This window comes from Argentina silus (genome assembly GCF_951799395.1).
Source record: "Argentina silus genome assembly, chromosome: 4".
Taxonomy (NCBI): domain Eukaryota; kingdom Metazoa; phylum Chordata; class Actinopteri; order Argentiniformes; family Argentinidae; genus Argentina; species Argentina silus.
In genome coordinates this window covers 9,698,674-9,722,241 of record NC_139658.1, presented here as the reverse complement: position 1 = coordinate 9,722,241, position 23,568 = coordinate 9,698,674, and the positions used below count along the sequence as shown (strand labels likewise).

The 23,568-nt window shown below is 41.1% G+C and overlaps 1 protein-coding gene across 3 annotated transcripts in view; it reads left to right on the top strand.

The window, feature by feature from the left end:
• The first annotated feature begins 11,095 nt into the window (after positions 1–11,095).
• Positions 11,096–23,568, top strand: part of rad18 (RAD18 E3 ubiquitin protein ligase) — a 34,540-nt gene continuing 22,067 nt past the window's right edge. For all 3 annotated transcript variants that reach the window (XM_083669014.1, XM_083669013.1, XM_083669012.1), the window contains exons 1-8: positions 11,096–11,239; positions 11,358–11,436; positions 11,593–11,654; positions 11,935–12,005; positions 19,327–19,745; positions 20,115–20,214; positions 21,672–21,877; positions 23,281–23,351. In XM_083669014.1, the coding sequence (XP_083525140.1) occupies positions 11,192–11,239; positions 11,358–11,436; positions 11,593–11,654; positions 11,935–12,005; positions 19,327–19,745; positions 20,115–20,214; positions 21,672–21,877; positions 23,281–23,351 (1,056 nt within the window). In that variant the 5' untranslated portion in view covers positions 11,096–11,191. The remainder of the gene's footprint in view (positions 11,240–11,357; positions 11,437–11,592; positions 11,655–11,934; positions 12,006–19,326; positions 19,746–20,114; positions 20,215–21,671; positions 21,878–23,280; positions 23,352–23,568) is intronic.

The following is a 23,568-nucleotide window of genomic DNA, read 5'->3' as shown; positions in this document are numbered from 1 at the left end:
TGGGTAGGGCCTCCCTTTGCTCACAAAACAGCCTCAATTCTTTGTGGCATTGATTCCACAAGATTTTGGAAACATTCCTTTGAGATTCTGGTCCATGATGACATGATTGCATCATGCAATTCCTGCAGATTTTTCAGGTGCACTTTCAAGCTGTGAATCTCCCGTTCTACCACATCCCAAAGGTGTTCTACTGGATTCAGATCCGGTGACTGGGAAGGCCACTGAAGAACACTGAACTCATTGTCATTTTCATGAAACCAGTTTGAGACGACTTTTACTTTGTGACATGGTGCATTATCATGCACCATTAGAAGATGGGTAAATGGTGGCCATGAAGGGATGCACATGGTCAGCAACAATACTCAAATAGGCTGTGACATTCAAGCGATGATTGATTGGTATTAATGGGCCCAAAGTGTGACAAGAAAACATTCCCCACACCATTACATCACCTCCACCATGAGAAGGTGGGCAGGTGTTCCTAATAAAGTGTTGTCCTAATAAAGTGAGTGTATATTTTTACTGCATTAGTTTCTGGAAAGCAGCTGATTCAGATGTGGGTTTAATAACCCAATGCCGGTAAATGAGGACTCATATCCCCTGTGATAACATCTCCTTCCTGTACAAGTCTGTTTGACCTGTGCATGGAACCATATACGTTTGCTGTGATTTTCCCTATGTGTATGTTATTCAAGTTATCCATTGAGTCTCTGACGTTAAAAAGAAACAGATATTAAACAAGCCATATCACTCACACATATTGTTTTCTCCAGGGTTAATTTAGTGTAAAGGTTCTTGTTTGCTAGAAAATTAGAGCAAGCTGGGCATTTATATCTGTAAATACCCGGTGCAGTTAATTGCAGTTTAATTTCACCACAAATTATCCTCCCCACTAAGTAGTGGGACCATGCTCTGGCTGATGTAATATCAATCAAGCTGGCCATTAAAGACCTGAGCTGCCAGGAAGCATATGTGTATGTGACAGATATCCCTAAGTATCCCCTGTTTGATTAGGAACAGTCTGCTCTCAGACACATTATAACAAAGCCTTTTGGCTCTCTATGTTGATTATTCTTGGATACACAAAATGAACCTGCAGGAACATTGAGTTGTTTACTTGCCAAGGGTGCATGGCCCAATACGACTTGAGAATGGGATGAGACAGCATGCCTTTAATGCTGTAAATGGGATCTGAAGGCTAGGACAGCTGCTGCTTCAGACTGGGGAAATGGCCAGCAGCAGCAGCAGCAGATAGACTGGAGCTGTAGAGGCGAGCGTGTTCTAATGCCAGCCAGGGCACTTTGGGACACACCATCACCGTCTTAAGACATACCTCAATCAGTGTCTGTGGGCAATAGAACACCCAGAGACTGATAGGAAATGCATTTCGACCCGGGTTAGACATGGCTGCTTGCAGAGGAGGGTGAGGTCATGATGATAAGAGACCAACATCAGCTCTTTACGGTCCTCTAAAGCAGTCTCTGTCTGTCTACTCTGTCTGTCTGTCTGTCTACTCTGTCTGTCTGTCTGTCTGTCTGTCTACTCTGTCTGTCTGTCTGTCTGTCTGTCTGTCTGTCTGTCTGAATTAAGACTAGGACGTCCTGTGTCAGTGAGTGTGAGTATGAGTAACTCAAGGTTAATGGGATGACATGATGTGATATGAATGATCATCTGGTCTATTGGATGATGGACAGAACCATTTTTGCAGAGAATGAACTGCCTTGAAAGATAGAGTGAGCAGTGGATGATTCAGAGCAGGCTTCAATTCTTTTTCTCAAAAACTGACCGGTGCGTTTTTGATTTTTCCCATTATGTTTTTTGATTTTTTTATTTTTTTACATTTTCGAGCCCCCAGCATTTCCTCTCAGATGGATTACTGTAATGTAAACCCAGATACTCCATCAATTGATTGATATAGCATGACGTACCAACATAAACCAAACAACATCACCAAGTAGGACTAGCAAGAAGTCATGTCCTTTGTCCTTCAAAAGTGAGCGGACAAGCACTGTGTACTCAGGAATTGCCATTTAACTTTTACCTGTTGGCAGAGGCTGATGTAATGTACTTTGCTGACACACTCTTTCTATTGGAAAACAAAGGAACACCATCCAACCTTCTGTCTACCTAAAAGAAAAACGAAAATGTATTGGCTATAGCACTGTCTTTCTTTTTTTTATTTCTATTTTGTACACTGTCTCAGCTGCTACTACGTTGTAATGTGAACCGTCTACAATAAAAACATTTATATAAAAAAATAATAATAATAATTAAAAAAAAAGTGAGCGGACATAACTTGTTCTCGCTACCACATTTTTTCATGGCTCCAGCTCCTGCACTAAACTGGATGTGCTTAAAACACTCTCCCACCATCACCCAGGAGACCATGGAAAGAAAAGCACAGTACATTGGGCTCAGGGGATGACCAGCCTGGGCTTGTATGGTGGGAATGACTGGGAGGGGAGCTGACAAGGAAGGGAGGGTCATGGTCATAATAACGTACCAAAAAAAAAAAAATCATTCAACTATCAGTGATTAAAAACTGTATCCGACATCAGACTGACACTGACCACTGAATCTGCCCCCTCGTTTCACATCAGATGGAACACTGACTCTGATGATTTGGATAGTGTTTGCTCTCTGCCTCAGTGCCTACTGTTGGCTGATCAGTGGAAAATCCCTGGCAGGCTGTGTGGCGGTGGGATGACTCACCTGCTGAGGGCCTCATTACGCTGACACACAGACACAGAGAAAAGGACGAGTCTGAGGAGACAAAGCGGATTTTGACTGATCTCCTTGAGAGGCTCTGAGCCAGGGGAGGCTGGTGGAGATAGAAATTGGAGGACGGGCTCATTGTAATGCAATGTATCCAATGCATTGGAATGGAATGGAATGAGGAGTGTGAATGGTACTGTATCAAACACATGTGCCATCTCTTCCATTCATTACAATGAGCCCGTTGTCTGCCCTCCCCTGGCTCAGAGCTCTGAACCCATGGCTCTTGATAAAGCCCCCCCAATCAGAGCTCACCGTGGAACACATACTGTCTGTGTATGATGAAATGGGTCAAGAACCTCCAGTGGAGTGTGTGTACACAAATGGTCAGCAAATAGACTACAGCAGTCTGAGTGATGTGTGTGTCTAGAAGCACTGTTTTGGACAGCGCAGAATATTTTAATTTTCGATTGCATACCCACTCCTTGAAAGAAATGTCACACGGGGAAGTATACTACTTATAAATGATTGAGCTTGTTCAAAGAGAAATCATGAATCTGAGAGGCCTCTCTTCTTCAGCTTGCACTTATAACAAGCATCATGTTGCCCCGAAACAGTATTGTTACGCCTCTCACAAACTCAAACTTTTGTCCTCAATATTGCACGCCTCTGAAAAGCTAGAAACTAGATGGTGTTGGGAGCTTGAATGCTCCTCAGATCAGTGATCTCTGACACTGGAGCTTGAATGGACCTAAATCCAATGGACATGTTATTGCAGTGATTTGTTCATCAAAGAATGCAATACCATTTGATTTCAATACAAGTGAATATAAAGTAAAAAAAAAGACAAAAGCTCTCTCTCTTTCTCTCTCTCTCTCCCTCTCTCCCTCTCTCTCTGTCTCTCTCTGTCTCTCTCCCTCTCTCTCTGTCTCTCTCCCTCTCTCCCTCTCTCTCTGTCTCTCTCTGTCTCTCTCCCTCTCTCTCTGTCTCTCTCCCTCTCTCCCTCTCTCTCTGTCTCTCTCTGTCTCTCTCTCGCGGTAAATGAGGACTCATATGACCCTGTGATAACATCTCCTTCCTGTACAAGTCTGTTTGACCTGTGCATGGAACCATATACGTTTGCTGTGATTTTCCCTATGTGTATGTTATTCAAGTTATCCATTGAGTCTCTGACGTTAAAAAGAAACAGATATTAAACAAGCCATATCACTCACACATATTGTTTTCTCCAGGGTTAATTTAGTGTAAAGGTTCTTGTTTGCTAGAAAATTAGAGCAAGCTGGGCATTTATATCTGTAAATACCCGGTGCAGTTAATTGCAGTTTAATTTCATGCTTGAATGGACCTAAATCCAATGGACATGTTATTGCAGTGATTTGTTCATCAAAGAATGCAATACCATTTGATTTCAATACAAGTGAATATAAAGTTAAAAAAAAAAGACAAAAGCTCTCTCTCTTTCTCTCTCTCTCTCCCTCTCTCCCTCTCTCTCTGTCTCTCTCTGTCTCTCTCTCTCTCTCTCTCTCTCTCTCTCTCTCTCTCTCTCTCTCTCTCTCTCTCTCAGGATTTATGTGAATGTGGTTTTGTTTTGTATCATGTGTCTCCCGAGTTTAACTCTGTAATAGTTATGAGTGAAGAAGAGCAAGAGGAAAAATAGCATTCACCGATTTCATGGATATCATTTGTTGTGTTGCGAATCAAACACAGATGAAAACACGATTTTCCCATGATTGCTATTTGTGTAAACTGTAAACATGTCTTTTATTCTGTTTATTCAACATCAATCTCTCATGAGAATCATTTTTCTATTTGGAAAATGTACTGTATATACAGTATATCTTATGAAAGATTTATTCTGCACTTTTATGTGGTTTTGCACTTAGTAGCTTATGGGCATGTATTGTATTGTCTAGTGTTGATTGTTTGTTTACTGTGTTTGTATTATTTACTGTCTGTTTTACATGGTCCTTTGTATATCTGCTACTGAAAAGGAATTTCGCCTTGAGGATTAATAAAGTACCACTCTACTCTCTAATCTTCATCATCATAATGTCATGTTGCATCATAATGTTTACAACTTGTAATGTATACAATGAAGAAATAACTATGAGTTATAGTTGCAATAGTACATTATCATCACAGTAAATCAGAACAAAGGATGAGGAAGTGGAGAATAGTAAGGAGAGTGTGTTGGAATGAGTATTCTGTGACTGAATGGAAGAGTGCAAGGGGGAGGAGAGGGGAGAGGGGAGAGGGGAGAGAGGAGAGGGGAGAGGGGAGAGAGGAGAGGGGAGAGGGGAGAGGGGAGAGAGGAGAGGGGAGAGGGGAGAGAGGGGAGAGAGGGGAGAGAGGAGAGGGGAGAGGGGAGAGAGGGGAGAGAGGAGAGGGGAGAGAGGGAGACCTGGCTTTAGACCAGTGCACCGCAGACCTCTGAAGATGAGGAGGAGAAGAGAAGAGAGCACTTAGGAACAGGAGGAGGGGGAGGAGAAGAAGAGGGAAGAGGAAGATAAGATGAAGAACAGGAAAAAGAGGAAGAAGGAGGTGATTGTTCTGGTCTTAAAGCAGCTGCTCTCTTGTTTTACAGACATTATTTTATTGAGATGCAGAAAGCCCATTGAGAGAGAAACTAAGTGTGCTTATATGTGTACAAGCAGTAGCCAGCTGCTGCTGGCAATAAGCAATAAGAACATATGGATAATATAGTTTTAGCACACTAAAAGGTGCACACTGTTTTTCTTAGTCAAGGTCAGTTAGAGTTTAAAGAGCCCAACTCAATTCACCCTTACACTTTGTGAAGTCACTTTACTGGATTCATCTAGTTCGGAGACACATCAAGGTGAAAGTAGAATACATCGAAATGGTATAGTGTGTGAACTCTGCAATGAACACTGAACTCTATTCTCCACTAAATGTTGAGCTTTCATACCCAAGGTGGCCCACTGTGCTTAATGCAGAGTGGAAAAAAAAGAACAAATGAAATTACAGAGGTCGTCAATGTGCTATAAGCCCTATATCAGCCTTTTTCCGAGAAGTCTTCTAACCTCTGACGTACATTTCTAGCAACAGTAGTTCTGGTGCCTACAGTCTGCACAATCATTGTTACTTTAGTAATGGAAGCGTGCGTATAGTGGCAACAGATAAATCAGACTCGCAAATCTAAAAGACTGTTTTGCTCAAGAAAGAAACCAATACAGGTAAACACTTACTGAGCCAAAGAGAGAAATTGTTTGCGTGATGATATGTGATATTACATGATATAATGAAACTGTTTTTCTTAGTGTACTCCCCGTGTGCCCCAGACCTGTCATGGTGGCAGACGTGTGCGGCCTCATTTCATAGCACACACATGTTTTTTCAGGAAAGCTCTAATGGGTTCTTCAGAAGGATGGGTGGAAAATCCAGTCCCTAAACGCTCATTAGTTTGACATACAATGGGTCATGACAATGCTGTCTTCCTGCTAGGTGAGTGTGACTGAGAGTGTGTGTTAGTAATGGAAGAAATGCACACAGACGGAATGTCTAATATTCAAAGGATGTTCCATTTCTAATACCACTGCATGGAAGGGACACCTTATCCTTTATGCATTAGTATTATATTACGAATGTCCATAAATCATTTCACCATATTGTCTACCACAATGAGCACAGTAACACATAACCAATAACAAAGTTCTGGTGCAAATCATACAACAGTTTGCTGTAGTTGACGGAGTAAGAAGGAGAGGCCCTCCAAGTTTGGATAATCTGCAGAACTAAATGAATCAAACAATATCTGTCCTCCACATGAAAATCCAAGTATTTTCAGTATCATAAGGAACCCTTAGCCAAAGATTATATCTCAGATCTCTTCATGTGGGCTTCACTCGATAATCAGAGTCTCTGGAAGCTTGGCAGTGGACTGTCTCACAGCTAGGCAGGCTTTGCAGCGTGTTAGTCTGCTAATGTGAGGAGGTAATTAGTACTTCACTGAGCATCTAGTAATTGAACATTCCCTCTGTTTCCAAACTCATCAGCACACGGGGAGGGAACATAGAAGAGTGCTGGCGCTGCCTCTGCCCTCTGCCCCTGATCGGTCATGCCTGAACCAAAACATCTCAGACAGATTCAATTCTAGAAGACCAAATCACTATTTGTTTACGGAATGTGTGTCTGCAAGTCAGTGTTATCGTATCCATGTCTGTTCTGCTGTATTTTGGTGGACAACAACAACAAAAAAACAACACAAAAGCCATTATAGCATTGGATTCCTCGAAGGAAATGCATTGGATTAGTGTGTGTGGGGGGGGGGGGGGGGGGACTTTCTCCCAAGACATTGTCATTAAAACAGAAACAAAGTATGGGAATAAAGAAACAACAGGCTCTCTAACACAAAACCTTTCATGAGGACAATGTGCCAAAGTGCATTTAGCCAGATGATATATTGTCTTTGGCTCCAGGTATTTAATCAGGCAAACCTAACCAGATGTATTGACCTGGAGAAGGCTGATTGGCTCTGACATTTACGATTCCCCTGAAACCCAGTGCATTTCGACCTTCGTATTCATCTGGAGACAATACACTGGTGATAAAAAAAATGAAATAAAAAAAAGAGGTATGGCATTTGAATCATGTACATTGAAAATGAAATGATATGGTCATGGCCCCCGTCCCATTAAGATATTAGTATTGGCCTCATTGTACTATATCCTTTTTGGAGCAACTTGTTTCATCCAGTCTCTGTGCTGAAGTGCATCGATCCCTTCGATAATGAGTCAAACACGCATGTGTGACTCCCCCCACCTCTTTAGCATTGAGGAAGGTGTCCCTGTGTCCTTGTGTGAAGCCCAGGTAACAACCTGTTGTATGCTACAGTACTAATGACTTTGACAGAAGGCCATCATCCTTCCCCCTGCAGAGAGAGCAGCGCTGCCAAACTGACAGTAAGATTGGAGATTTGGAGACAATGTGGAGAAAACATCATTACATGGCTGGCAAGCCTTTAGCTCCAGCTCTGTGTAATGAATCTGGCCAAAGGCTCAGAGGGGCCTGCGTCAGGCTACAAATCTAATCACAGCACCTCTCTGCCGATGGCTACTCATGTGAATAAATAAACTCAGATTAACACAGAAATAGGTCACGGTTAAACATATACAGAACAATGATTTGATTTGTTTTCATTCATTTGCATTCTTCACTTGAACAAGCCAATTAGAATCTTTTCCAAATAGCAGCATTCTGTTTTGGATATCATAACTCCCTTAGAGATTCAGTCCTGTGTTATCATGGTGAGGGGAGATTTGAAAAGAGCCTGTGACTGAGCCTGTCACTGAAAACGATGGTGCTAAACCGTCCTCAGAACTTGAAAATCTGCCCAAAGCTTAAAGATAAAGCACATTTTATTTCTATATGACACATTTCAGTTCACCCTGTCATTGACAACAATGCAATTGGCCAGTTGTCAAGTATACATTTTCTGAAAATGTTTCTGATACAAATCAATACTATTCCTACTAGTTCTCTCTTTTGTGATTGAAAGATATATAAATCATCGGTGAGAGTTTTTTCCTAGGGTACCATTGCTGAGCGTGTCGGGGCTTAAGGAGATTAATGTGTCAGTATGCAGGGGGAGTGTGTACCCTCTAAGTTCAGCTCTCTCCTTACATTCTCGAGAATATACTGTATGTCAAGGGGAGGTAGATCCAGTGTTTGATGCATTGATCCATTTCATCCATCTGGGATGGGAGATGAAAGAGTTCTTACAGTGTTAAATTGTGGTCACATCTTACTGAAAGATCTGAGCATGTAACATGTTTTGATCCCTACCTGGGGATGAGGAATTAGTTCCACATCTGTTGTACTGTAGCCAAGAATCCATCGGAGACAGGCCAGCGTCTGACTTGTTGCTCTGCATTAACATGTGTCCAATATCATTTCAGGCAGCCATCTCAACTGCCATCTCAAGATCACAACTGTTAAATGAAATATGATATTATAAGGTATTATACACTTCTTTGAAAACACCTAAAACTGGCCTCAAGTTATATAAACACTGTTTAACAGAATGCTCTTGACAGGACTAAAATACCGAATTTTTTCCCTTTACGTCCCACAATTACAGAAAGGAAAATCAATTACAGAAAGGGAGAATGAGTTTGGTGAGGTTGGAAGAAAACCTTTAAACTGTGAAAACACAGTATATTTGGCTGGCTGCCATAGTGCATGAAATGAATTACAAAGAATCAACCAAAGTGCTATGAGCTGCCATCTCAAAATGCCTTGCTGGGATGTGAAGTATCAGCACTATCTTGAAGCGAGTTCTGTAAAACGCAATGTAGTATAAACACAGGCTCTTATTCTTTTCCCACGCAGAGAGAATTTTAGATTATAGGTTACACTGGTGTGAAGATTCTTAGGGGAAAATGTGTGCTCAGTCTAGACCTGATAGTCCCCTCCAAAGCCTGCTTGGTGTCTTCTAGCTCAAGGATTTAGCAGTAACCATCTGGAGGATTTAACAAAAAAGAGGTTATTATTTCATGATGAAGGCCTTTCACTCAGACAGTAACCTGGCAGCGAGGGGAGATGCACTTACCACAGCCACTGCGCTGTATCAGGTTTCAATGGCAGGATATAGGAACTAAAAGCTGCTTGGACTGTTTGTTCATTTGTTCATTTCTACTAACACTTGTTGCTCAACATCACTTTTCTCCTTATCCATTTGAATACGACTGTAAGATAGAAGCTAGGCTGTCAAGGTAGAGAGCCATGAGTAAGTGTGTTAATATGGAATACTCATTTTCCATCCTCATAGTTCCTGATGGGAATCATGGTTAGGATTAAGAGGATTTGAATGTTTTGGGGCTGACTTGGTTAATCAGAGGCATATGTATCTAGTAAGTCTACCCTCTTGGATTTGGTTATGCACCCCACACCCCAGAGGCATAGCAGTATGAACCAATTAGGCTTACTTCAAATGTCTGTTTTTTTTTTAAAGATTTTATTTTTCAATTATGACTGTTTGTTACTCGTGGTTGAGTGACTGAGATCACCCTGTTCACTACATAAGAACAATCAAGAACAATTAAGAACAAATACCAGAAAGAAAGCCAGTGAAGGAAAGATATCTCTTGTTATTTTTTGCATTTAAATTAAATAATAGTATGGTGTGAGATGGTTTACTGTCATTTGTAAAGAGCACAGAATCATCTCAATTAATTAGTTGGATTAACTACATTTAATTTGCTACTGTAAAAACACTGTCAAATGAAACTCCAAAGATTCAAGAATTAATAGATAAACTAGAACAAAATGTTTAATAATGTTATTCATCATGGTTTATGGTCAGTCTTAAAGGCCTTGGCAGCCTGAACAGGCTGTATTGTAAATATACTGTTCTACAGAATTCATATTCGCTTTGGGAACGAGAGATGGATTGAGCTGACATACTCACAGGCAGAGAGAGCAATGTACTGTCCCTTGCACAAGCCATGCCTTGCGCACAAAAGTCAAACGAAAGCCATACTGCACACTAACTTGTTATCATTCTAGAGGTCTATTCTAAACATCATATTGCGACTGTACAATGGAATCAATTCACTGAATGAATGAATGAAAGAATGAAGGAAGGAAGGAAGGAAGGAAGGAAGGAAGGAAGGAAGGAAGGAAGGAATGGAGGAATGAATGGAGGAATGAATAAATGGATGAATGATTCACTCACTCAATCAGAATAAAATGTTTTGCACAGTTACTTTATTTCTCCAAAGTACATGCGCTGTAGTTCTTGGATTGTATGAGTATGGCTTTAGTTATTCCTATGGTTAGCTCTGTGACATCTTGTGTTTTTGGTGCCCAAAAAGGATAAATGCAAATGTGTTATTATCACAATATGGTCTATATGCCAGTGGGCCTCTGTCATAGGTCCTAATCGCTCTTTTTCCAAACTGTCAAAATTACACCCAATTAACAATAACAAACCATTTTGAGAAACATTAGTTGAGAGCAGTAGCTTGGCCATGTTTTTTGTATTTTTCTGGTCACAAACACACATTTGCACGCACACACACACACACACACACACACACACACACACACACACACACACACACACACACACACACACACACACACTGTTCTTTTTTTCTATTGTGATTCTTAGTCTATTATCTGAGGAACACGTAGAGAAATTATTAACTCTTATTAACACTTAATAAGAAACATTAGTGGGCTATATGGCAGGCAGTGGTAGTTATACCATAGAGCATACAGTATGTTCTATATAGTGTGCGGTGCGTGCTCAGTCCCAAAAAAGCGCAATGACGTAAATCGAGCGCACCCATAAACAAAGGAAGTGACAGCATCATCGGAAGCACACGTCTAGTATTATGAAAACATATTAGCGGGATAAATCAGTGCTGTTATCTAGCTAGCAAGCACATCTGATCACAACGACACAACTTCTAACCAATTTTAAGAAGCTAGCCGGTACTTTTATAAACCTATCATGGCCCTCAATGAAGCGGATTTACCATCAAATCTCACAGGTCTCAAAGTAAGTAGTTCAATAAGAGGGCAAAGCTATGTAGCTAGCTAGCTTTGTGCTAGCTCTCATCTATGGAATCTAGCAGCAGACAGAATATGATGACAATTTATTTGAACTTTCTTTACAGAATGTTGATGCCCTGCTCCGATGTCCCATTTGTTTCGAGTTCCTGAATATCGCTATGATGACCAAATGCTCTCACAACTGTAAGTTAATATACCTAGATAGCTGTCATCACCAGCCAGTGGGTCAGCTTTCAAAAAGTCCAAACAAAAGCCAAACCATGTCTTTGATTGAACTTATAGTGCATTATACTGAAATATTTCTCATTGCATTTTCATTTGGTGCATTGTCTTTTACAGTTTGCTCGTTGTGTATGAGGAAATTCCTTTCTCACAAGTTGCAATGTCCTGTTTGTAATTCAGTAAGTATGAAAGTACACCCCCCCCCGCCCTGGCAGTATTACATCATGTAACCGTAGCGTACCATCACAAATGTGTAATGGACTGATGGACATGATGTGACGGACCACATTCACCTCCTGTACTAATCTTAATGGTTAGTGGTTTATGTAGGAACCACTTCAAAAGATGAGACCCTTGACCTGCATTTTCATAAATATAATATAATTTCATTCATTAATATGTGTGCTTTCTATATGTCAAAACCAAAAAGACTTATGATTTTTTTTCCTCTTTTTTTAGCCAACAACAGAGCAGGACCTGAGAAACAACCGGATACTAGATGACCTGGTCGTAAACTTTCAAGGTGCAAGGTAGATACATCATACATGATAACTTCAACTAAACACCTTCTGGGGAAAAAGCCACTGACTATCTATTCCAAGTGTCATGGCAATGATATGGAAACACCATGGGTGTAGGTTCTACGCAATTTAACAATACTCATGGTACCTTTAGCAGGTAATTTAGAGGGCAGCATAAATAATAATTTCTATCAGACATGAAAGGTATGAGTTCTATATGTTACAATAAAAAATGCCATTAAAAAAGAAAAAATAGTGGGACATGCTTAATGAAACCTATGGCCCTGGGAAACAATAGAGACCAAGATAGTGTCTTGAAGCAGTGTGAAGCACTAAAACCTCGCTGTCAATGCTATGCACTAATACGATAGGCAGAGCCTGCTTGTATTTCAATTTATTGATAACATTGTCTGTGTCATAGATAACCTGCTATACTCTTGATGGAGAACAAATTAAAACTGTCATCAAAACACTACCCTATCTCATCATTGGAACTAGTGAGTGTAGTTATTGGTGTAGATTCAGCGAGGGTGCACACCTCGTGTGCCATCAAAGCTCAATAATGCTGTGTGCTCAGGCTAGTCCTTCCATCATATCAAATCAAATGGCAGGTTTTAGTTGATCATTTTCACAGTAGTAGACCACAAAGTATGGTCGTCTTGTTTCGAAAATAGACAGTGCATGTCATTTGCAATACTTCAACTGAAGTTGAGTGTTGCTGTGTTCTCAAGGACTGTGATTTGATGACTTACAGTAACTCACAGAGGGCCACATGTACTTGTTTTTTTGTGCCTTTTCATTATTCACCCTCCACACAGTGGCATTGGACACTGAGCAATAGAAGTCTATTCAGATGCTGTGTATGCTTTGGCCATGTTGTGGAAATGACAGACAGGAAATTGACTACTATATAGTGTACAACAAAGACAATCCTCCACTATAAATTGCTATTGCTATGAGAATTCCAGGGACCTGAAGATTAGGAACAAATAAAGACAGACAGTATTTTAATTGAGGGATGCTATTGTTATTGACTAGTTTATGATTTACCCTCTGGATTGTTTTATTTTTGGTCCTACCACTTACCTTCCACTAATCCTCCCCTGAATCAAGGATTTCCTTTTACAATCAAATGGGGATTTATTTTTCATAAACCAAGGCCATTCATATACCACTCTTTCTATCTGGTGCACCTGACACGCAAGCTAGGCCCATATTGTTATAATTTTTTGCATTTGCATTAATTCCATGAAAGAGACGTTGCAGGACGTTTGCCTGATATTGAGGGAACCACATCGAAAATATTTGCAGCAATTCCCCAAATGGATGCTGCCTTGTAAATAAGCGTTCCCGTTTTATGAGTGAGCATAACAATGTCTGCTTTTGCTTGAACAGGAAGATTTGAGGCTGCTGCAGATTTGATCTCGCTGTGCATCGCCGTTATCAGTGTTAAAACCATGAATGCTTCTCTTGCGTCAATCACAGTGGCGTCATTACTCTGAAAGGGCTCCTTTAGAGCAGAGAAATGTCAGATGGCCATCGGGGTTGGGAGAGAGTGGCTTATGGGGCTGGTCCTCCCCTATGTCCTTTAATTTCCTGTTGTCTAGCAGCGAGCATGTGAAAAGAGGGGTACACTACAATAGGTGACCTCTCACAAGGTAGAATGGGATGGTTATTTAACACATGGTGGACTGGTTAATTTCCCTGCTGGGTCATTCCATGTAAAATTAACAAGCCATGACACCCATCATCTCAGATTGTTCTGAAATGGTTTCTGTAATTAGAAACAGATAAGATAAGTATTCCTGCATCGTTATTTTTGTAGGAATATAGTTCCATCCCTGAGAAATAAGATAATTGATTGTACCCGAATTGGCCATTTTCATTTTGTGGGATTCATATAATATTCAATAGAATTCAACCCTCCAACCCCCCTGACTAATGACTAGAGCCTGACAGACATGTCTGAGCTCCGATATTATAGGCTGATATTGGCCATTTAGAGAAATATATGTATCGGCACATATTCCTCAGATAATGCACCGATTCAGCACCAAAGATGTGCGTCAGCCTCACTTTCTGAAATGATAGAATATCAGTGTAGTTGGGTTTTTACAGAGCAACAATTGTTATGAATGGATAAACTTGCCGTTTTCGCTTACTGGAGGGCCTAAGTGGCTGAATTTAAGAAAGTAACGTTAGCTCCTTGGACTGCAGTCAATTAACACAGTTACTAACTAAAAGGATGTTGACTGAACAAGAGAGTTATTCGGCATAAGGAGTCACACAGTAAGATATTATTTACCAATAAATTATTTCACCAGTTAACATGGCTTTAGCTAGTATACAATTTCAGAGTCAGACGTCACAAGCAGCTTGCACTTGGGTGTGTAGTTCCAATCAACTGTGTGTGTCAATAGCATGGAGCACAATACAGTTTTATGATGATGTTTTAGGAGTGCATTTCACTGAATTTGTATATGTGTTCGTGAATTATAACTAATGAATAGAATATAACTAATATAATTCAGTGGATGAGTTCAGACTTTTAGAATCTTTTTGTCATTGTTTATCTTCTGAATCACGTGTTAAAAGGAATTAAAAAGCTCTTTTTAATTTCACCTCTGAAAAACAATATCGTCATATATATCTGCTTTATCGGCAGTACCAGCAGGGCTCTACTAATGACTAATACCTTTGGACAAGGCAACCTCTAGATTACCAGATTAACCAAAAAGACATGCAACAAAACTCCAGGCCACATTTTGACCATTGTTTAGAATTCCTCATGTCTTAATTGGATTTACTTGGGTCCAAATCAGATTTAGGGTTTAAATTCTATTGAATATTATATGAATCCCACAAAATTAAAATGGCCAATTTGTGGACAATCAATTAGCTTATTTTTCAGGGATGGAACTATATTTCTACAAAATAATTATGCTTATACAGTTATGCTTATCCTTTTTTTTGCTAACGACAGAAACCATTTCAGAACAATCTGAGATGGTGGGTGTCAAAATCATGTTTTGTCTGTTAAGGCTACAGTAGCTTTGATTGCCTTGATTTCTTTCCTGTCTGTTGTCTTGTGTAAAATGTGTCTGTGTTTTTGAGTACTTAGAAACATAGTTACTATATTATCCCTTAAAGGTAGGTAAAGCTATCCAACCATGAAAGTAGACTGTATGTGACTGTGAGCCATCCTTATCTTTTGGGGCTTTTATACCAGATATTAATTCTAGGAAGGTCGGTCTGGGAACTTCAAAATCAATATGCTTAGACAACTGAATTGCAATTAGAGTGTGTGCTTTTAGAAGGCAGTATTGACTCTCTCTTTGCTCTTTGTCTGGACCGCTGGTAGCTACAGGTCAGCTCCAGGATGATCAATGGGCTCTCAAACAGAAGCCTCCACAGCCCTGCCCCCCCCCCCCCCCCCCCCCCTTCTAAACTACATCTGCACTTATTCTCATTTTTCTGTGTTTGGACATTTGCATAGCGTTGGTGCCAACAAAATGACAGAAAGCCACCAGCAGCATAGGATCCTGGCCTTAGGGTGATGCGTATTTGGATCCCAATATGGATGCTATTCTGAATGCATGCTGTTCTGAATGTATGCTATTTATAGTGATTGCATGTTTAGGTACTGTACAAAGTCTTCTTCTGGATTCCTAGCAACACTAAGATGCCCATTCCTCTGGGAAATCTCTGATTCATGGCTCCCAAAAACCATGGCTTGCTCACCCATTATTTAGAAAGGGCCTGGGCTCCCTGCACCTGAATAGTAAATCAGGGAGGCAATCAGATCAAGCTGTCATGTAAGCTTAGATCATCTCCAGCTCATCCCATCCTCCTCCACCTCAGCTCAACCCATGCCAGAGCACACCTCATGTGGGGGAAGGCGATTTATTTAGCAACCTGTCCTCTGCCTCTTTGCTCTCTTCCAGAGGGCATAACTCTTGGTGTGTGCGTGCTTGTGTGAGAGTCTGTACAACCGGCTCCTCTGTCAGTAGCATACAATTATTAATGGGTACACTTTTCTCATTAATGCAGTAAGCTCTCACAATATCTTCCTTTCCTGTGTTTGGTTAATTTAAAATGTACGCATGATATTCAGGCAGAGAGGGGGAGAGATTAAATGTTTAATTAGCCACACTATTCTTCCTCCACATGTTATATTTTACCTTTTGCCTCTGAGTGAGAGCTTAAATTATTGTTCAAAGTATCACAATGTTGACATGTTGATGTCATCGTATTGAATCTGCTGAAAGCAGGCAGTGAAAGGGCCTGACTCTCTTAAGAGGCGCAGTTCTGACTATGTCCAGACTCAGAAAGGTTCTGGGGGGGTTTTATCCTGTGGTTAGAGGATGAGGGTAACTCAGTGGAACTGACATGGGAGACACTAGTCATATGTAGTATTTTATCTGTCTGCATCTCCCCAGTCAGCGATTATAAAAGTTTGAATACTGACACCCTGCCAGAGCTGGAATGAGAGAAGCAGTAAAAGAATGAGAGAGCCACACATTTAGTCTCGATGCTCATTACCCCCGATGCAGCCCCTGTTGTTATATCGACTTGCATAATCCCACTATTGGCATTTTGATGAACTCTATAAAGATCGGATGCAGTGAGCGTTACAAGATTAGGTGAAGCAGTGTTTTGCTCTCTGTGGAAAGGCATTTCTAGTGTATTGAATACGGTTGGGCAATGCTGTCATTTCTGTCTTTGGTCCAATACCAAATTATCGTGTACCAGAGAATATACACTCACTGAACGCTTTATTAGGAACACTATATTAATACTGGGTAGGGCCTCCTTTGCTCTCAAAACAGCCTGAATTTTTTGTGGCATTGATTCCACAAGATGTTGGAAACATTCCTTGTTGTTTGGAAGTCATGATTGAAGACATGATTGCATCACACAATTCCTGCAGATTTTTCAGGTGCACTTTCAAGCTGTGAATCTCCCGTTCTACCACATCCCAAAGGTGTTCTATTGGATTCAGATCCGGTGACTGGGAAGGCCACTGAAGAGAACTGAAGTCATTATCATGTTCATGAAACCAGTTAGAGATGACTTTTGCTTTGTGACATGGTGCATTATCATGCTGGAAGTAGCCATTAGAAGATGGGTAAATTGTGGCCATGAATGGATGCACATGGTCAGCAATGTCAGCAACAATACTCAATTAGGCTGTGGCAATGATTGACTGGTATTAACAGGCCCAAAGTGTGCCAAGAAAACATTCCCCACACCATTACACCACCTCCACCATGAGAAGGTGTACATTTGTTCCTAATAAAGTGTTCGGGGAGTGTATACTGTATATAGGAGAACTCACACTCCCGCAAAACATGAATTTTGTACCAGCAGGGGGTGTGAAAGAGAGTAAGGGAAAATACATGGGATACTGACTTATTTCCAAGGACAGTGTATGTATATGGTTAACATGAGGCAAATACAAAATGTTTACAGTGCCGTCTAGTCGGGAATTGGTCAAAGGGATGTGCTATCTGCCCCACTTATCATAGTGCTAGCAGGTTTTACAATCAAAAGTGTAGTCTTACATAGAGATGAAATTTAGAAAAATTTAAGAAAATTAAAGACCAGGTAAAGCATACCGTTTTTTAATACATTTTGGAGATTCATTTTTAGCTTTTTAGTTGCATTTCTTCCTGCTCCTTACTAAGGTGCACCCTCTGCTACCACTGCCATAGGAACTGCAGGGCATAGTTTGACCAGAGGATAGAGAGCAAAAGTCACCACCCGCCTGGTATGACGCACTGGTACCAGAAGTACAAATTTATCCAGGAGATGCTCCATAGAGGCTATTTACCGTCAATGATTTCACTTAAATACAAAGACTGTTTGAAACCTCAACTTGACAGGAAAACACACAAGGATTTATTTATTTTTCGTAAAAATGTCTGTGTACAAAAATAGCACTACACAAACTACATATTCCAAGACCAAACACTGATGCACAGGAGACGTCTGAAACTGATGTGAGTCTTTTTCTAATGTGAAATAATATGATTCCCGTCTAAAATAACAACAGCAATGTTATTAATTGTAAATATTACTAATGAATCTTACGATCAAAACTGGCAAGTGTTGAGTTCTATTTGCAATTTTGAGTGTTGAACATTTCACCTCAGCTAGCGGTTGTTGTTTCACACCTGTCCACTCTTATCAGTCTATACAGAATAAATGGGAGAAAGTCTGTGTTCTGGTCCTTTGCTACATGTATGCAGCTGATCACTAGATGTATGCAGCTGATCACTAGATGTATGCAGCTGATCACTAGATGTATGCAGCTGATCACTAGATGTATGCAGCTGATCACTACATGTATGCAGCTGATCACTAGATGTATGCAGCTGATCACTAGATGTACAGTACCAGTCAAAAGTTTGGACACACCTTCTCATTCAATGGTTTTTCTCATTCAATGGTTTTTCTTATTTTCTACATTGTAGATTAATATTAAAGACATCAAAACTATGAAGGGACACATATGGAATTAGGTGTTAAACAAACCACAATATGTTTTAGATTTTAGATTCTTCAAAGTAGCCACCTTTTGCTTTGATGACAGCTTTGCACACTCTTGGCAAGGTGTGTCCAAACTTTTGACTGGTACTGTATGCAGCTGATCACTACATGTATGCAGCTGATCACAACTTAATATCTGGTGAAATCATTATAAAAGTATATTTATGAGTATATATATTTATTATTAAAGTCTGGTATCAAAAAATAAAAGGGGCAAAGCTCTCTAGAGGAGCGGCTCTAATGCCTCGACCAAAGACAAATAAAAGGATTTCAATATGGAAAGCAGAGCATTGCACAGCTCATTGATTCCACTTTATGGCCCAGTAATGGCTCTGCAGCTACCAGCTCTATTTGTTTGCTTTCCACATTTCCAAGATTGTGGCCAACTGGCCCGCTCGTTCTCGCTCAGCAGGGAAATGCTAGATAATTGGACATGTGCAGTTTACGTCAAGGAGCTCACATTACTGTCAGCAGCATTCATTGGCAGATAATCCTCTCTCTTTTCGAATTGGTCCGTAACGGCTTCCCAAGGGGGCCCTGTACCTGTGCCACAATGGGATTTGTGTGTGGCTGTTTTTGTTTTTGTTTGGATTATATTTGTGTGTGTGTGTGTGTGTGTGTGTGTGTGTGTGTGTATGTGTGCGTGCATATTTATACATGCATATTGAGGTGGAGAGCTCGTCAGCTCTGTCCTCTTGTTCCTCTGGTGTGACTCTTAATTCTTCGCACACAAAAGCTCTGATGTTTTTGTTTTTTTCTTTCTCTTGATTAATCCCAGACAGCAGTTGTCAAAAATGAATTTCGACTCACCGCCGATCTCCCCGAAGATCTCTGCCTCGGCTGTCAAGTGTCAAACCCCCAGACAGAGTGGCCGAACAAAGGGAGGCTCCATCCGTCACTTTTTCCAGAATGGGTCCTCTACGTCTCCTACTACAGAGGCCCAGAGAGAGCAGCCTGCTCCATGGCGTAAAAAACGGCCTGGGCCTACACACACCCACACACACGACCCTGTCAAAAAAACGATCCCTAAAAAGAGCTTTCCTCATCTTCACTCTCTGAAGAGCGAGTCCGTGACGGAGGAGATACCGGCTCAGGTGATGGTCTCTGTGAAGTTAGAGAAGATGGACATCTCCGTGTTGGAGTCGTTTAAGGTGGCCGACTACCCATCCACATCCCAGGACAATCCTGTGGTCAAAGGTGAGGCCCCGCCTCTCTGAGTCTGGAGTACATCTCCTCCTAACTAATGTTCTTTTCCACTGGAACATTACGGAATATGAGAAGGAGTTGGCTGCCAAAGTATACTGCTATAATGCGTAGGGTTTTAAATTAAAATGCATTCCATTAGGGTGGGAAGAATGGAGGTTTAGATATTGCTTTTTGTATTATTATTATTAATTGTTTTAATCTCAGTTGTGTGGAGTATTCACGCCCATTAAGATGATCCATGGCTTTAACGCTATATACAACAGTAGCCGATTGGCCCGTTCACAGTGTTACTCTGCTTTGAAATGTTTGTTCTCCTCCCTTGTCCTTATGTGTTTCTGCCTGCCTCTCTGTCTTCTGCAGTGGAGTGTCCTGTGTGTTCTGTGGCCATCTCTCAGCAGTTCATCAACAGGCACCTGGACAACTGTCTGTGTGGAGGAGAGAAGAGGGAAAGCCTGAGGAGGTACAGAGGACACGTCTCTGAGATGTTTCTCCATCCTGCTCCTGGGGGCCCACAAGGCAGTGCACGTTGTCGTTCTAGCCTAGCACTAACAAGACCTGGGTTCTAAAATGATTTCAAATACTTATCTGTACTTGATTGTGCGGAACCAATGGAATAGTCCCAGAAAGTGCTAACCCTGCCCATTTGACACTGCAAGCAGGCTAAATCAAACACTGACAATATTTGAAAGGATTTCAAATTATATTTGACCCAGGTCTGGGCACTAACACATCTGGTTCAACTAATCAAGGCTAACATCTAACATCTAAATGTAATAATCACGCCTTTGGTTTGTGTGTTGTTGCTCGGCTAGGACTAAGATATGTAGAGCATTGGAGGGGTCAAGTGTATTGAAGAACTCTCGTAACATTTTCCATGAACCTCAACATAAAGCTCGCTCCAGGCAAGGGTATATGACATATCTTTGATGTGTATGCATTTCATATCCTCTAGATTGATGTTCAAGGGGAAAGTCATATTGTTTCCTCAACTACAATTACGGTCTACAGTGCTTTTTAAATTTGCAGTTAAGCCGAAGATGTTGTGCTTTGACGATATTTGATGTGACTTTGCAGTAATGATTAATACACCCTGCGGCAAGTTGAAATTCTTCTGTCAGAAATTATGTTTGCGTCAATTGGTAGCGGTCCTTGATGTCATAGTGATGGATAACGCAGGCTTCTGTTCTTTTAAACACCTTTTACTATATCACACTACTCTGCATAAAGATGAATTTTCAGTGTTTAAATGTTTAAGCGATGAAGAGAGGGGGGGGGGGTAGAACCTCCTTGTCACATCCTGAATCCTCTATACACTCTTTAGCTGAAAAGCAGATATTGTATAAATCCATACTAAGTTTAGGACGGAGGACCCAACAGGAGTGATCCAAAACAGAACGTGGGAAAAGCCCAGTGAAAACCCACAGATTTATTGGTCTTATGGGGTGGTCCGCGATAAAGGAGAGAGCCTTTCTCATTTATAGCTGCCAAAAACTGCCTGACTCCAAATATATGTCGACTAAGCTGAAAAGTGGTAGTGGAGTGACTCCTCACCCCTGATATCATTTCATTATTGAACAGACGTGACCCCTGCATATCAGGCCTAAGATGGATAATGGACATCTCTATTATAACTTTCATGTGTCTTACTGTGGTATCCTTATGATGAACTCATTGGGGCAGAAAGGCCTGACTGAGTATGTCCAGTACAACCACAGCAATTCTGTCATTGAATAGTGCAGTAACTCCAAATGTCTGGCACCGCTGGGCAATAACTGTCATGTCTACTGACTACAGTTTGGGCACTTTTGAGATTGTACAAATGAGAAGCACGTTACAAATAAAATGTATTATTATTATGTCTTTACCATAGGTTGTGAACTAATGATCTTAATCCTCTGCCCTCCTTGTCTGTCCCAGCTCGTTAGGTGGGCCTGGAGGTGGACCTGGGAAGAGGAAGCCGATGGGCAAGCTGGTGTACACCCTGCTCTCCCTGCAGGAGCTAAAGAGGAAGATGAAGGCCTGTAACCTCTCTGCCCAGGGCACCAGAGAACAGATGACCAAGAGGCACCAGGAGTTTGTGCACATTTACAATGCCCAGTGTGACTCCCTCAATCCCATGTCAGGTAAGAGGCTAGCAAGCGCCAGGTCAGGGGCACCGTGTGCTAGGACATGACAATTGTAGAACATTTAAACTGTGTTCCACAGTGATGGAAAATGCTTGAAGAATAGTCTAAGTGTGATTTCTCTTTGACCACCCTGAATTGAGTTTCCACCATTACGGCCAGAGAGCTCAGAAATGTGTGTGGCCATTATTGATTTCAAACAATCCTTGATGATTGACATCCATTTAAAGAAAAATACACAATATACCAGGGAAAATACCGGGCGAGGGGCGGGCAAGGCCCACTGACAGCAATGTTTGGGGAGCGCTCTGATGGCCATGTCACAGCCCTGCCAAGTCCATTCTGACTACTTCCTCATTGACCAGTTCATCTGCCTCTTCACAGAACGCTCACAGGTTCTGCAGAAAAGGGGGTGGGAGGTGTTAATGATTAATTCATTTTATTGAGCTGAGCACCTCCTTGATTTGAAAGTTCTGACCGTTCTGCTCATTTTTAACTTCAAAGATTGAAGTGAAATGAGTATTGCTTCTGCTTAAGTTGGCCAAGCAACAGTGATGCCTTGGTTCTCTGTATTATTTGCAAATGCTAAAGTAAATACTGTGTTGACAAGTAGCTATGTCAGTGAGTGACCATTAGAAATGATATTACCACCATAGTTCATTATTTATCTTTACTATTTAGTAAGTTATTGGATGTGAGATGTCAGAGGATAAACCTTGTCAACAACAACAACACACCATCTATTTAAACTCTGCAGGGCCTCCAGTCTAGCAGCACCTGCTGAGACTATTACACTTGAATTACACTTTTGCGACCACTTGTGTATATTTCTGTATCCAGAATCATCCAGAACACTGCCGCCCATCTGGTGTTCAATCTCCCCAAATTCTCCCATGTCACTCCCCTCCACCAGCGCCCCGCTGGTGGAACGAGCTTCCCACTGTTGTCATGACTGCAGAGTCACTACCAATCCGCCATAGATTGAAGACCGATCTCTTCAGGCTACATCTTAACGGTCCCTCCTAAAGACCTCTTCATCCCCACTACCCCCCCGTACAAGTTTCACAAGTTTAAAAAAAAAAAGAAAAATGTATTTGATGTAAGTTGCTTTGGATAAAGGCGTCTGCTAAATGCCATAAATGTAATGTAAAATCAAATTCATGTGTGTGTTTGGAAGTTATGAATCAGGAATGCAGGAATCCCAAACAGGGTTTTTGAAATTTGAAATGCATCATAGTTTCCTGTTTTTGGTATATGTGCATCTCTGGAGAGGGCTTCATTTCCTTAGCAGTGGTCTCAGGGGCAAAGACCGTTTATGTGGTGAAAAGCACAGTTCATATAAACAAGCTATGTTTGTGATCAAGTGAGGGTCATAAAGGTCTCTCTTCATCCTTGGTCAACAGCCGAAGACATTGCTAAAGAAGTGGAGGCCAGCGAGAAGACAAGGAATCAACTGCAGGGGAAAAACAAACGTGTATGTACTCAAACAAGACCTCTCTGACTGGCCTTTGAAACAGGAGCAACAGGATGCAGTGTATTTCGGTTGCCTGTTTTAATAAAAGGAGCTGAAACAGGAGCAACAGGATGCTGTGTATTTTGGTTGCCTGTTTTAATAAAAAGAGCTGTCACTTGTAAACAAACCTTTTGTGTGGTGTTGGCTTGATCCTTTTCTTAGGTTTTTTTTGTTTGTT